Source organism: Octodon degus, unplaced genomic scaffold (genome assembly GCF_000260255.1).
Source record: "Octodon degus isolate 3935 unplaced genomic scaffold, OctDeg1.0 scaffold00007, whole genome shotgun sequence".
NCBI classification, from domain to species: Eukaryota; Metazoa; Chordata; class Mammalia; order Rodentia; family Octodontidae; genus Octodon; species Octodon degus.
In genome coordinates this window covers 10,396,932-10,412,498 of record NW_004524583.1, presented here as the reverse complement: position 1 = coordinate 10,412,498, position 15,567 = coordinate 10,396,932, and the positions used below count along the sequence as shown (strand labels likewise).

Genomic DNA, 15,567 nt, shown 5'->3' with positions numbered 1-15,567 from the left:
AAATAAAATTAAAAAAAAAAAAAAGAACTCCTGGTTGTGTGGGCCAGTGAGATAGCTCAATGGACTAAGCACCTGCTTTGGCAAGCGCAGGGACCAGGGTTCCATCCCCAGCCCCACCCTTGAGGCGAGCTGAGCCAGTGAGGAGTCCAGGCCTAGTGGTGCACACCTGTGAGAGTGAGCTGTGAAGTGCGACCCTGTAACACACACACACACACACACACACACACACACACACACACACCCAGACAAATAGATAAAAGAATTCCGGTTGCAGCTGCTGGAGATCATCAGGGTCCCTGGCAGAGTTGCCTCTACAGCACCTGGTAAACCTGCGTGCCCCCGATCTCTGCTCTCCCTACTTTACTACCAACTTTCTTCCTTTCCCTGGGTCTCCTGCCCCCAGGCCTCTACCCTCAGTCTGCCTTCCCCTTCCTGCAGCTACTAGAGGCTGGGGGTAGGTATGGGGGGGAACGCCCACAGACCGTCTGTCTGCATGGCACACCCTCGCCCCCTTCTTAGCACAGAGTTTGCTTCTCTACCTGTGTTCCAGATACTTTCCAGGCTCCTCCCAGGTCCTCCTGGGCTTCCTTTACCCCACTGCCCTCCCTCTTGAAGCCCTAAGAATCACAGTAGAACTGCCTCAAACAAAACCAGACAGATTCATCCCTGCAGATTTCTGGGCCCACCTCAGAAGCACCTCAAAAGTTGGTAAGAGGGGCAGGCCCCGCCCTTACTGCTCAAGCCACTGAAGACCCTCTTGAGAGACAGACAGGGACCTTAATGTTTCATATCTTGGGGCCGGGGAGATGGCTCAGTGTGGAATAAGCACTTCCCTGGCAAGGGCCTGAGTTCAATCCCCAGTTCCGCAAAAAAAAAAAAAAAAAAAAAAAAAAAAAAAAAAAAAAAAGCATATCTCTCTTCTCATCTGATTTTGATCTTCACTGGGAGCTTTTTTTTTTTTAATTATTTTTTGAGATACTAGGGATTGAGCTCAGGGCCTCCACACTATGACACTAAGCCACATTCCCAGCCTTTTTTTTTTTTTTTTTTTGGTGGAACCGAGGATTGAACTCAGGCCCTTACGCTTGCCAGGAAAGCGCTTATTCCACTGAGCCATCTCCCCGGTCCCTTCCCAGCCTTTTTCTGTTTGTTTTTGTTTTTAATTTGAGACAGGGTCTCCTAAGTAATAAATTGCTCAAGCTGGGCTTGAACTTTCAGTTTTCCTATTTTAGCCAACAGAATTCGGGGATTACAGGTGTGTGCCACTGCGCCCGGCTTGCCATTAGCAATTTAACAGAGCGACTACGTACATATCCAGCAGCCCTAATCTGGAATTGGTGAATTCCCCAGTTCTCCAAAATACAAAACTTTTAGAGTGCTGACACGATGCCACAGGTTCTACGGCTCACCACACACCAACTTTTGTTTCATGGACAAAGTTATTAAAAAGTTATTAAAAACATTTGTACAGGGCTAGGGATGTGAATCAGTGTTAAAAAGAAAAAACCCAAGAAGACCAAGGGTTTGATCGCTACTACTGAAAAAAGAATTTGTACAAATTTACCTGTAGGCAGCTAGGTAAACCAGGTGTCACCTAAACGTGCTCTGAGCTTAGTCCCACCCCACGATACGCAGCTATGGTAGAGTCTGATAATGTATGAAATCCCAAGGCCTTCTGCGCCTAAGTAGTCCCATAAGGGATACTGAACCTGTAATTCTACTCGGAGAAGAAGGGGGGTGATGAGGGCTGATGACGGTGCCATGGGCAGTGGTGGAATCTAGAGTGTTCCGGGCAAAATGAAAAATCTGTACCCTGTCATTTTGCCCTCTATTAGAAATGGAAACCAGGAATGTGCTACCACTGAGCTTTATTTTCTGATCTTTACTTTTGACCAGGGGTCTCACTCAGTTGGCCAGGCTGGCCTTGAACTTGCAAACCTCCTTTTGTATTTTGGAGAACTGGGGAATTCACCAATTACAGATTAGGGCTTTCTAAGTAGCAGAGATGACAGGTGTGGGCCACTATGCCCAGAAGACACTGTCATTTTAAAATATCTGAAATTCCTTCCAATCTCAACACATCCCCTTCCTCTTCAAAGAAGTAGAGGACCAAAGATAACAGCAAAAGCCACACTTGCCACGCCCACACCAGAGCTGCATGTACGTAGAGGCACCACGCTGGCTGGCTAAACGTCTCGAGAGAACTGTGTGTATTTACTGCACACATTCACCGTGTTTCCACCTGTTCGTGCTGGGGCCCTGCCACCTCCTCTCTGCCAAGTGTAATGGACCCTGAGCTCCTCCTTTCTTCACATGACCTTGCAGAGCACAAAGTCTGCCTCTTAGGGGTTGGTAAAATCTAGGTCTCAGGCCTGGGGTTCAGGAGACAAAGCTCAGTAAAGCAAAGAGCCCCAGTCCGTAGTCCATAGGCACCAGTCTGTAGCCCATTCGCAGTCACTTGGGGGTTTGGAGAAGCTTTGTCTTCCCACTGATCTCATCTGTAAGTGGGGTGACAGCACTGGGAGGACAGCTTGTGAGGAGTTGGTAAGATGGATAGATAAATAAAAGAACTGGTTGTGGCTGCTGGAGACCATCAGGGTTCCAGCATCAGGTCTCCAGGCTGGGCCTGGAGAACGGCAACCACACGCCAGTGAGACTTGGAGCAGAGGGGCAGTAGGTAGGAGGCTCTAGTGAGTGAGGAAAGCAAGTGGGTGAGACTGGCACCAACTTGAGACACAGAAATGGAGCTGTGGCCTTGCGCTTCCACACAGTCTGCAGGCATGCGGGGAGAGAGCAAGTGGAGTGTGCCTCGTAGGTGTGGGGAGCCCGAGGGGCGTGGCGCCCCATGGCTCTCTGTGGTGCTCCCTGTACTTGCACCTTCCCTTGCTCAAGGTCTCATCCCTCTGAGAGTCTGGCTTTGAGACCCTGGGCTTTGTCCGTCCTCTCCCCGTTACCCGCCAGCACTTTGGTGTGTGGTAGTACATGCTCTAAATGTGTGCTCACTGTCCCTGGCATGAGAACGCTGAAGGGACGACATCTTCAGCCACCCCTACCTCCCAAACTGGTGCTCGGGCACCCAGTCCACAGCTGGCTTCTTGAGCCAGCTCTGATGGTGGCCCGCACCGCTATGTTTCCTTCTTAGTCCTGGGTGCCAGCGAGGACTTGCAGGGGACACCCTGATGATGCAAGCTGCCTTGGGCCTTTCTGAGTCAAGGAGGGGCAGGTTGGGAGGGCAAGGTTTGGGGACACAACTGCTGCCCTCTTGGGCCCTATCCTGGGAGAAGCTGTGCTTAGTCTGCTTCCCTCAGGGCAGATGCTTCTGCATGGCTAAGGACAATCTGAAGGGAGGGACACATGGAATGTGCTGACTTCTGGGGCCTGTGTGACCACTTATGTCAGGCGTGTCCCCTGAAAGCTTGGGAGCCCCTCGGGCTAGGTGGAGGCCTGGGTCTCTGAGCTCAGGCCCTGCAGGCTTGCAGTGGGCCTGTGATGCTCCTGGGAAAAAGAGCAGAGTGTAAGCTGGGCGTTGGGTGCAGACCTACATCCCAGCCTGAGCTGAGGCAGGAGGCTCAAGAGTGTGTGTCAGCTGTCCTCAGCCTGCCCTGAGAGAGGGGGACTGGGCAGAGCCCACAGGCGCCCCCATGTGTGCTCCTCTGGATGGGGTCCTCCCTGGAGACACCCCTGGTGACTGGAGGGGTGGTGGGTGACATTGGCCAGAGGCACAAAAGGACCCCCCAAAAAGACCCTCAGCTGGAGAAGCCTCTACTGATGTAAGGGAGGTTGGAGGACAGGGACATTCTATTCAGAATGTGCTAGCCAGGGGTTTGTAAGCTCAGAGAAGGTTGTAAGCTCAGAGAAGGTGGTCTTTATCTTGGTATGTGCAGGCCAGCCTTCTGGTTAGAACCTGATGAGGCAAGAGTCCTCTCTTCCTGGACGCAGCCAGGTGCAGCCCTCCAGAGGAATGTGGACCATGGAGTCACAGAGGGAATGTTTGGGGGTATGGTGTGTGGCCAAGGACTGGGGTGAGGGGTGGCTCTGAGGGGCTGATGAGGCAGCCTCTTCCCTAGGGAGTGACCAGTTCTGGGGCTGCCTGACAAGGTTCCACTACCTCAGAGGCCCAGGGGCCCTCCCTCCTGCCCCGAGTCTGCATCACCAGGGCTCTGCTACGGCCACAGCCACTCTTTGTGTTCTCCAAGATCTGTTCCCTTCCTTATGCTGGTCCCAAAGGTGTCTTTATCACCTCTTCCCCTCCCTGCAGAGGAAGCTCTAACAGTGCAGCCACCCCTGGAGTCACCCTGCCAGGCCTGGAGCAGACAGACCTGATGGGCCCTGAAGCTCAGATCCCAGCCCTGGTGGTTGGGAGAGCTGAGCAGAGCTACTTGGAACACACCTTAGCCCCATGCTGTGAGCTTGTGTCCTCCCTGCCTAGGGAAGGAGGGTCCACACACCTCCTGGGAGCTCCTGGCTTTCCTGGAAGCAGGCAGTCTTCGAGGTTAAGGAGAGGCTTCACAGGAAGGCTGGGGTTGTAGCTCCATGGCAGGGCACTTGTATAACATGCACTAGTCCCTGGGTTTGAGCCTTAGGGCTGAAGAAAAATCCCATGCAAATTCAGGCAGAAAACATAGTTGTGGGCTGGGCCTAGTTGCACATACATGTAGTTCCCAGCTACTCAGGAGGCTGAGGCAGGAGGACTGCTTTAACCCAGTCTGGGCAGCAGGGCACCACCCTGCATAGAAAAGCAACAACCTGGGGGTGGGCAGCTGGGCAGGGTGAGTGGAAAAGGCTCCCTGGTGCTTTTGGTGGGAAGCAAGGTCTCCTGGGGGGCAGAGCCTGCCTCTTGAGAGGGGGTCCAGGAGCCTCCTGGAGGTGCTCTTTAGGACCAAGTCAAAACCCGCAGAGCAGCCAGAGCAGCTGGAGCCTCTGCCTCAGGCTGCCTTTCTTGCCCTAATTGATGCCTCCATGTGGGGTTCCTTCCGGTAGTGGTGGCCTCAAGGCATGGAGGGAAGTACCAAGTTTGGTTTATAAAGGGATCACTGTCATGCAGGAACAGCCTGAGAAGTGGATGATTATATATCATCCTACCAAGAATTCCTGATCCAGGGCTCGGACACCAGGATGGTTACATTGTAGTCACTGTGGTTGGGCAGGAAGGTTGGCCCTTTTCTTTTTTCATTGTTCCAAGTACTGGGCCTTCAGCCCAGGGCCTTGGCACTGAGTTATATCTCTGGCCCTATTTATTTTGAGATAGTCTTATTCAGTTGCCTAGGTGGGATCAAACTTGTGATCTTCCTGCCTCAGCCTTCCAAAGTGCTGATGCAGGATGGGTGTGGTGGTGCACACCTGTAATCCCAGTACTCAGGGCTAATGCTGTAGGATCACTGTGAGTTCAAGACTGGCTTGAGCTCAAGGTCAGGCTGAATTGGATATCAAGACCGTGACTCAGAAAAAAAATCTGGAATTACAGGTGTGTCCCATCACACCCAGTTCATGTTGGCCAAAATTTGGGCTGAATAGTTGTGCTATCCTCAAGCCTGAGCACGAGGTGACTGATCTGAAGTTTATTGATCAGAACAGTTTTTTGTTGGTTTTTACCTTGTTTTCTTGTTTTTAAATTTTTTTTTTTTTTTTTTGTGGAACAGGGGATTGAACCGAGGCCCTTGTGCTTGCCAGGAAAGCACTTACTCCACTGAGCCATGTCCTCGGCCCCTCTTTTTTTTTTTTTTTTTTTACTGAGGATTGAACTCAGGACCTTGTGCTTGCCAGGCAAGCATTTATTCTACTAAGCTATCTCCCCGGCCCTTCTTGTTGATTTTTAGACAGGGTTTTGCTACGTAGTTCAGATTAGCACTCACCATATAGCCCAGGGGGGTAGCAATCCTCGAGCCCCAGCCTCCTAAGTGCAGGGATTACAGGCATGCGCCAACACGCCTGGCTAAATTTCTTTGAGGACCCAGAAGGTTCTGGATGTGATGGCAGAAACCTAGGCTGGGTTGTGCCGTTGGCCTTCTGGGCCACCATTGCCTCTCGCAAAGGCCGGAGCTAGAGCTCCGCCCCTTGGTGCCCCGCCCCCACCCACTGACTCTGCGCTGTGTCCACAGGCTGCTGAACAGGATGTCCACGGACGACCGGCACCTGGGCTCCAGCTGCGGCTCCTTCATCAAGACTGAGCCGTCCAGCCCGTCCTCGGGCATCGATGCTCTCAGCCACCACAGCCCCAGCGGCTCGTCGGACGCCAGCGGTGGTTTTGGCCTGGCCCTGGGCACCCACGCCAATGGGCTGGACTCACCGCCTATGTTCCCAGGCGCGGGGCTGGGAGGCACCCCGTGCCGCAAGAGCTACGAGGACTGTGGGAGCGGCATCATGGAGGACTCGGCCATCAAGTGCGAGTACATGCTCAACGCCATCCCCAAGCGCCTGTGCCTCGTGTGCGGGGACATTGCCTCTGGCTACCACTACGGCGTGGCCTCCTGCGAGGCCTGCAAAGCCTTCTTCAAGAGAACCATCCAAGGTGCGGTGGGCAGTGCCCAGGTTCTGGTGCGGGTGGGGATATCTAAGTGATGGAGGGCCCCTTCGTGTGCCTCCTGGAGTCTCATGTCTGGGACCCTGGAGGAGGACTTTTTCCAACTTGTACCCCAGAAACCCCAAAGAAAACCCACACAAATGCTGAACCCAACGTGTGCCTCCCTAATGCTTGTTTTTCCGGGAAAAAATGTGCCTTGCTATCTCAGATCTACTGAATAGGGGTTCCTTGCTTTGTTTTTAGCCTTCTTTGAATTGCAAAGTGAGGTATGACTCCCTTCTCTTGGTGAAAGACTGGGCCATCTGGGGGGCGGGGAGGATGTCTGGCTGCCTGTGGGCCCACCCTGAGGGCTTCTGTCTGGGTCTGCATATCAGCTGAGTCACAGATCAGTTGTGGGGGTGGCCACCTCTTGTAGGTGGAGTGAGACATTCTGGGGTGTGTGTGTGGTCCCGTGTCCGCAGGCTCAGGTGCTTTGGGGGGCTGCGGGGGCTCTCCTGGGGTAGTGCCTCCAGGCTCCCGACTGCTGCACTTCTCTTGGCCCCAGGCCGGGGCTGAGCCCTTCCTTTGCTTTCTTGCCTTCCTTCAGCCCAGTGGTCTGCTGTGTACCTGTTAAGTACCAGCTTTGTTCCAAGCGCTGGTGGTGGCAAGACAGACAAATGTCCCTGCTCCTGCAGGTAGTTGGGAGGGTGACTGCGCTAGGCCCTGCATGGCAGGATGAGGGGACCAGGGGACCCTCCTCCAGGGCTCTGCCTCTGGTCACGAGGAAGCCCGTCCTCCCTTTAAGAGGCAGGTTGAGCTTCCCTGGGAGGACTGTTTGCTGTTTTTCATTAAATATTTATCTGTTAAACTCTTCAGATGACAATCTGTTAAGCCAGTTGAGGGCCTGAGGAGTGGGTGGTGTTTCCAGCTCTGCGGAGCAGTGGGGTGATGAGGACCAACACCCTGCCCCTGCTTCTAGGGCAGCCGGTTTCATCCAGCGGTTTCTAGCTGGTCCCTGGAGGCGCTGCCTCAATTTTTCTCTCCGTGAAGTAAAATAGGCTTCCTGCCTCCCATATAGACCTGCTAGGGCTAAGAAAACACTAAGAAACATTTAGGAAATTGCCTGGCACCTGAGAAGGGCTGAATTGTTGTTTATGATTATTTTTTCTTTAGCAGTATCACTTAAGGTAAGCTCTAAGGCAACAAATGGAATTTGTTTTGAGTTTTCAGAACAAGTTTCTAAGTGCGCTGGGGGAGATAGCTCAGTGGCATATGCACTGCCTGACAAGGGCAAGGTCCTGAGTTCGATTCTCAGTATAGCAAAAAAAAAAGAAAGAAAAAGTTTTTAAAATCTACATTTACTTTTTGGTGTTGGGAATTGAACTCAGGGCCTTGCACTTGCCAGGCAGGCACTGTGCTGCTAAGTTACATCCACATTTAAGTAAAGCCAGGCACGATGACACATATGTATAATCAGCGCTAGAGAAGCCGAGGCAGGAGAATCTCAAGTTTGAGACCAGCCTGGACAATATAGGGAAACCCTGCCAAATTGACATAGCTTTAGATAAACAACAAATTAGGATATTTTAGCTATTTTAGTTACATTATGTGCATTTACAAACAAACCTTTCAAAACTAAACATGAACATTCATATTCTATGAAAGATAAAAAGATTTTTCCCACGACCCTTGATTGATCTTAGTTCCCTAGCGTAGTCCCCACGAGTGCTGCTACCAGCTTTGTGCAACAGGTGTGTGTTTGGTGCCTTTGTCGCTGTGTTAATCTTTGGACACAGTGGTGACTGCGTCCGGTCTTCGCCGGAGTTTGTTGTATTACTTGGTGGGAACCCAGGACTCTGGCCTGCTGAGCGCCTGCCAGCCTTATACCCCATGCCAGGGAGGTGGCTGTGGGGTCCCTGTGTTGGAGGCATGCACTAGTATGGTCATGTCTTCTCGTGGGGAAGTGTCTTCTGCCAGGAATCGTCTCAACTAACCAGAGCTACTGATGGCAGCCTTCTCCCTCCTCTACTGGAAAGCAGTCTCGTGAGGCTGTCATTGTTTGGGATTTTTTGGGATCATATCTGTGCGGAACCGGGGATTGAACTCAGACCCTTGTGCTTGCTAGGGAAGCGCTTATTCCACTGAGCCATCTCCCCAGCCGCCAGTGTTGCATTTTAGAAGACTGCCTCATTTTCTTCTCTCCCTGCTGTTCTGAGGTGGGGCCTAGCGGCCTCAGGATCCAGGTTTCTGAAAGCAGAGGCAGGTGTGTGCCGACCCAGACAGCCCTGCAGCCCCTCAGCTGTGTGGCTGGCAGGGGCCTCAGCAGGTCTGGAGCCCTCGCCAAGGAAGGCTTTGCAAACAGCCTTATCTATTTGCTCCCATGAACAGTATAATAACCACTTCCTAGAAATCCAAAGACAAACAGCAGCAGGCCCAAAGGGGCAGGACTGGCCAGGCCCCCTTTTTCACAAGGTGCGCTCCATGGCAGGGCTAGAAAGAGGGCTCACTGGGCAGCAGGGGAAGCCCTGAGGTAGACTGGCTGCTCTCACAGGGTCTTTACACTTTGTTTTTGTTCTAACAAAGATTTTGACTGTTGTTTCTAATAGTTGGAAATTTGGAACATAGGAAAGTGTAATGAGGAAGACCAGACCTGTAATTTGACAACTACAGAGACACGCTAAGAGCTGCACAAGTGTTTATTGAGCCCCTGCTCTGAGTAAGCTGCTGAGAGGGGTGGGGCTGGGTTGGGATGTGTGCTGTGCCCAGAGGTTGGAATCCTGTGCTTCCATGCCTGAGTCTCAGGCTTAGCCTCAGGCTCCCAGCTCAGGGCAGGCTCCTGCACATTCTCCCAGGGGAGGAGTACGTGCAAGCCACTCCCTGCCCTTCAGGCACGCGGGAGGTGGTGTAGTTCACCCAACCCCAGCTCGGGGCCATTGCTAAGGAGCACCTTCTTCGCCTTGGCCACAGGGCTTTGGCCCTGGAATGCTCCAGCTCCCCATAGGTAAGCTCTGCAGCTCCCACGGCCTCCCCACCTGCCTCCTCCTAGGCTGGTCCATCCAGTGCTGCCCCGGGAGGGATAGGACTCGACAGCGGGAGGACATTGGGGTAGATGAGGGAGGAAGGCCTTCAGGTGGCCAGCCCTAGACACATACGTGCTGAGCGCTCACGGTGCACTTGGTTGGCCAGGTGGGGGTTGCATGCTGGTACAGTGGGGGGAGGGGAGGTCAAACCACAGTCTCTGTTCAATTTTTTGATTTTCTGAGATAATAGGGTCTTGCTATGTAGTTTGGATTGGTCTTGAACTACTCATGTAGCTGGGGTTGGCCTTGAACTTGTAGCAGTCCTGCTTCAGCCTCAAGCGCTGTGATTATGATAAGCATGTGCTGCCACACTTGTCTGTTTTTATGAATGCAGCAGGGTTGGGGTGCACCCTCAAGGCTCATTTACATGGTATCTGTGGCTGCTGGCAGCACTAGCGATATCAGGCCCTGGAGGCTGAGGCTGAAGCGCTGCATGTGGCTCCTCTGCACTGCTGCCTGCAGGGCTCTGGGGCTCCTCCGGGGCTCGGGCTCCTCGGGGTCCCAGCTCTGTGTACTTCCAGACTGGGAAATGTTTAGGGGGCTGGGTTGTAACTCACTGAGAATATAGAGCCCAGAGATAAAGGCCCAGGAATGGTTCAGTGTGATTGGATTTACTGCTGTCTAAAGGGAAAATGTGCCCGTCCTGAGGACCGGCCAGGCATGGAGGCAGGCGAGGAGAGGTGCGGGGAGGCCTGGCCTTGTGAGTGTTCAGCCCAGGGCCAGCCCGCTGTCGGCGCCTTCAGCTGATCTGATGAGTATCTTTCTGAAGATGACCCAGTTCCCATGTGGACATTCTGCCACTCGGGTCCATCAGTTTGGGCTGGTATGCTTTTTTTTTTTTAATTTGTACTTTAGGGATGGGTCTACAGGGTGTTCAGGGTCTCACTAGTAGACCAGACTCATAGTGATCCACCTGTTTACAGCCTCTCAAGAGCTGGGATTACAGGCGTACGCCACCACGCCTAGTCTCAGCAAACCCCCAGCCCCTGTGCCTGCTTGCAAGAGCTTTAATCCACTGAGCTATTTGGCCAGTCCCTGGGCTTGTTTTCTTGCTCCCTTTGGTCTGTGCTGCCCACGTCCCTGGGTGTACCCCTCTGGGGCTCCTTGGTTTGAGCAGTGGAATTCTACCCTGAGAGATAGTCCAAGAGCCCGGTTCTGGGCTGAGCTACTGAGCTGCTGGGGAGCCAGTGCCAAAGTGGTAAGGTAGCTTTCTAGGGCTGTACCCCAGATCTTGATCCTGTCACCCTACTGTCATCCTGTCTGTCACTTTTTGTTGTTGTCTTTTTAAGACAGGGTCTTGCTATGTGGTTCAGGCTGGCCTTGAGCTCACTTTGTGGCCCAGGCTGGTCTTGAACTCATAGTGATCCTCCTGCCTCAGCCTCTTGAGGGCTGGGATTACAGGCCTCAGCCACCACCCCCGGCTCTGCCTGTCACTTTGAGCAGTGACTCTCTCACTTTCTGTTCTGTGTCTTGAAACAGGGTTTCACTAAGTTGCTTGGGCTGCCCTCAAACTTGCAGTCCTCCTGCCTCAGCCTTCTGAGTGCTGGGATCACAGGCCTGCACCTCCACACTGGCTGCCTTATTCCTGAGAACTAGAAGCCTTCACGTGGGCATCACCAAACCCAACCACTCTCTGGTACCTGCAGTGTTTCTCTGTGGATCATTCCAGTCACTTCTCATTTCCTGAGAAAGGAGTTGCCCCCACCTAGCTAAGCTTCCCCTTTCCTGAGACTGTTTCCTCTCCTTTGCTTTCCCCTTTCACATTGAGTCTCCTTCTTAGCATTTAAATACCTCAGGTGTCTCCGACCTTCACTGCCCCTTAGCCTGCAGCTCTCCTCAGGACCCCTCCCTCCCCCTTTCAGGCCCTGACCCACCTCTGCCTCAGGCTTCTCCTTTGCCGGAAACTCTTCCTGAGTTCCATCTCCCTTAACACCACTGCATATCCTTCTCACCTTGGAAGAACACCCGGATGCTTGATTTTTTTTTTTTCCTCTGTGAACCTGGGATTGAACTCAGGCCCTTGCGCTTGCCAGGGAAGCGCTTATTCCACTGAACCATCTCCCCTGCCCCCGAATGAACCTGTGAATCTCTGCCAACACACCAGCCTGGTCTCACCATTGCCCACTGTTTTTACTGGCTTGAGTCCTCAGGAAGACTATAGGCTCTGATGGGACAGAGTGACATTTACTTTGCTTTTCACTGATCTGTGTTCTCTGTCTCTCTATCTCTGTCTCTCTTGAGGCAGAGCATCATTGTTTAGTGTGGGCTGGCCTTGAACTTCTTATACTGCCTAGGCTGTCCTCAAACTCAGGGTGAGCCTCCTCTCTGAGCCTCCTGACTTCTGGGATTACAGGAATGTGCCACCACATCCAGCTCTTGTCCTCTTGAAGTTCCCTGCATGGAGAAAAGTCTCCAGTGTCTGAATTTTAAGTGGTCCCCCATTTCCCCAAGAGAATTTGGCCAATTTGGGGATAGAAAACTTGTGGGGACCTAGATAAAGTCCTTAAATTTCTGTTTACCTCGCTGCAGTTTTTAACTTAGCATTTTAAATCATGAATGTAAAACTGTTATTTTTTGAGCACCTTTTCTGTTCACATTTGTGAAGTGAGCCTTGGATTTTTTCACTGGAAGCTCTGGTCTTTGCCTGCTTCCTTCCGAGCCCTGTTTGAGTCACTGACCCACAGCAGTCCTGGCTGCGCCTTCTTTTGTGTGTCAGGTGCCTGAGCGTCGATGTGTGTCTGTTTTGCCCTCCCCGAGCATGTTTCTAAAACTCTTAAGAATCCACCAAGACCATTGCTATGGTTTATGTCTGGGGGTACCCCCAGAGCCTCCTGCAGTCATGGGGTGGGCTTCTAGACTTAGTGATTGGTTCAGGCCCACTGTGGGGATTATGGGTGTGAGCGTTACACTCACGCAGATAACTGGCATTCATGAAGGTCATCTTAGGGCAGTGGTGGCGCACCTACATGTGGCACAAGTGCCACAGCTGGCTGTTATTGAAAGCTCTCAAAGGTTTGCCATCCCTGTCTCGGGATAGTGTGATTGCCCTTGTTGTTCATTGTTAAGTGACTGACATGATGGCACGTACAGTACTCAACCTTACGACACTCAACTATTAAGCAGCTTCCTCTTTTTTTTTTAATTTTTTTTAAACATTTATTTAGTGTGTATGTGTGTGTGTGTGTGTGTGTGTGTGTGTGTGTGTGTGTCCAGCTCAGCCCACCAGGGGGAGGGGCTGGCTGGCATGTGGTGCTGGGGGATTGAACCGCAGTCCCTGTGCTTTGCTTAGTTTAGCTTGTTCTAAGTAGGTGCTTTAGACCACTGAGCCATCTCACCAGCCCAGCTTCCTCTTTCTTAAAGGACAGTCTCAGGGAAACCCTTGCTTTATGGCTGAGCTGAGGTAGTATTCAGCACTGGGATCTGGGGACAGTGTGATGGCCTCTGCCCTGGTGGCTTCCTTTCTAGTAGGAAAGCAGACAGTAAAACTGCTAATGGAAGAAATGCAGAGACAAAAGAGACAGGTGCTAGGAAGGAGATCAGAGACCAGACGGTGCGTGGGTGGGTGGGGAAGTCAAAGGAATCCTGGGGTCAGCGTTCCAGGTGGCGGAGGGAATGGAGAGTGCTTCAGGACAGGAGGAATAGTGTGGTGGGTTTGCGGCAGTTAGGTCCCAGGATGTGGGGATAACAAGGTTAGATTAGAGCATAGATTGCCAGACCTAGTGACCTCATCCCAGCTACCTGGGAGGCTGAGGCAGGAGTTACAGGCCAGGAAAGCAATTTAGTGAGACCCTGGGGGTGCAGCTTCATCCCACAGCATGTGCTTAGCATGCATGGAGCCTCAGGCTCGGTCCCCAGAACCCCCAGGTGAACCTGGCAGCGCCCCCTCCCCAGCTCCCAGAAGAGGTTACCATCTTTACAAGACACTGGGGGACACTTGGGGGGTCACCCCAGTCTGTGACTTAAAGCTCCGTCTCCAGAGTTTCCATGCAGGCCTGATATGAATGTCCCCAGGCACAGGGACTGGGCATGAATGATGGGCTGTTTTGCCTTGGACCACCTCCAGGCCTTTTGTCCTGGAGAAGGAGACTGGGGGTCCCAGGGGACACAAGGCGGTGGCACAGAGACAAAGCCCAGGAATGAGGAGGAGTCAGGAGCCAGGTGCTAGTCCCAGTGCAGGGACTCGCCAGCTGGCTGACCTTGGGCAGGACTTGGACCCTCCAGCCTCAGTTTGCTGATCTGTAGAGAAGAGTCAAGCTTGTAGACATTAGCGTCTACAGGGCCGGGCGACGACAGGAGGAGCAGCTGTCACTGCCAGTTTGGAGGCACAGCTGGGTGTGTTTGGTCCGTGGCTTTGGTGACACTCAGTTCAGAGGAGGGCTGTCCAGCCTGATTTGGAATCCCAGCTTGGCACTTTCGTGGTTCTAACCCCCTGCGCCAAGAGATAGTTTCTGCCCTCAGGGGTTATTGCAAGAAGCTAATGACATGCATAAAGTGTCTGCCATTTGATGACTGGGAAGTAAATAGTAATCATGTTGTCATTTATGCTTGCCCACCAGAAGCCAACAATGCTTTTGTTGTCACCTTGAGATGCAGTTGCACAGTGTTGCCCAGGCTGGGCTCCTAGCTCCTGGGCTTCAGCGATCCCATCTCAGCCTCCCAGGAAGCTGCAGCCATGAGCACAGCAGCTCCTTGGAGGCTCCCCCTCCCCCACCCCCCACCCCCGCAGAACCTGGGATTGAACTCAGGCCCTTGCACTTAGCAGGGAAGTTTATTCTACTGAGCCATCCACCCCCCTCCCCCGCCCTCCTTGGAGACTTCTAAGCAGGGAAGTACCCGTGGCTCCTTTAAAAGATGATTGATAAATATCTGTGCTCCGGATGTAGGGAGTGAGGGCAGGGAGACCAGGGGGTGCTTGGAGAGCCCACTTTCGAGCTGTACTTAACAGTCCAGTTCAGAGTATGCAACCCAGGACAGCGACAGAAGAGTTAAAATCCTCCACAAGTGGCTGATATTGGGCCACATCTAGTGATTGCAGCAGTGAAGCAGGCTGAGGCAGAAGGATCACAAGTTCAAGCCCTGACTGGGCAACTTAGGTATACCTTGTCTCAAAAGTAAGAAGGGTTGCGTCCTAGTGGCTGAGCATGCGCAAGGCCCTGGGTCTGATGCGCAGTACTGGAAAAAGAGATGTTCAGCCAGTGGCTTTCGTGAGGAAAGCACAGAAGTGCGCTGGTTGTGGAGGCCAGGGACGGGAGGACTCTTAGGCTTCTGCTTCAGGCTGGCAGGGAGATAAACAGCGAGGCATGGGGGAAAGAAACAGAAGGAAGACTTTCCTGTGGGAAAGGAGGGGAGGAAGGGGCAGGAGATAAGGGACAAAGCTTTGGTCACCTTGAGTTTGATGGGTTCATGGAGGCCCTGAAGAGTTGGCATTTAAAGCCCAGGAGTGGGACCCCTGTGGTGTGGGGCTTGGGACCTAATGAAGTCTTCCTTAAGTGGTTCTCCACCTGTGTCCACCAGTCAGACTTAGGTTTTAGCTAGGGGCTCATTAGAAATGCAAGTTTGGGGGCCAGAGATATAGCTCAGTGGTATAAATGCCTGTCTGGCAAGCACAAGGTCACTAGTTCGATCCCTGGTACCGCAAAAAAAAAAAAAGGAAAGAAAAAGAAAGAAGTGCAGATTTGAGCAGGGCATGGTGGCACATGACTGTCACCTCAACACAGGTTGCAGTGCCAGCACTCAGGAGGTTGAGATGGGAAGATCCGAAGTTCAAGCCCAACCTGGGAGTTTAGTGACTTGGCAAGACCAAAATATAAGAGACTAAAGATGCAGGGCAGTGTGAAGACCCTGAGTTCAATTCCCAGAGCAGCACAAAAGGAGACCCGAGGAGGAGGGGGAGGAAGAAGACAGAAGGAGAGATGCAGAGTTAGGGCCCCACCTGTACCTGTAGCACCTAGGCTGGGCAGTCAGATTGAATGGCCCAGGGCCTCTGTG

The 15,567-nt window shown here is 52.6% G+C and overlaps 1 protein-coding gene across 2 annotated transcripts in view; it reads left to right on the top strand.

Annotated features, from left to right (window-relative positions):
• Positions 1–15,567, top strand: part of Esrrb (estrogen related receptor beta) — a 199,489-nt gene that overhangs the window by 113,021 nt on the left and 70,901 nt on the right. For both annotated transcript variants that reach the window (XM_023702336.1, XM_004624733.2), the window contains exon 2: positions 6,099–6,508. In XM_023702336.1, the coding sequence (XP_023558104.1) occupies positions 6,099–6,508 (410 nt within the window). The remainder of the gene's footprint in view (positions 1–6,098; positions 6,509–15,567) is intronic.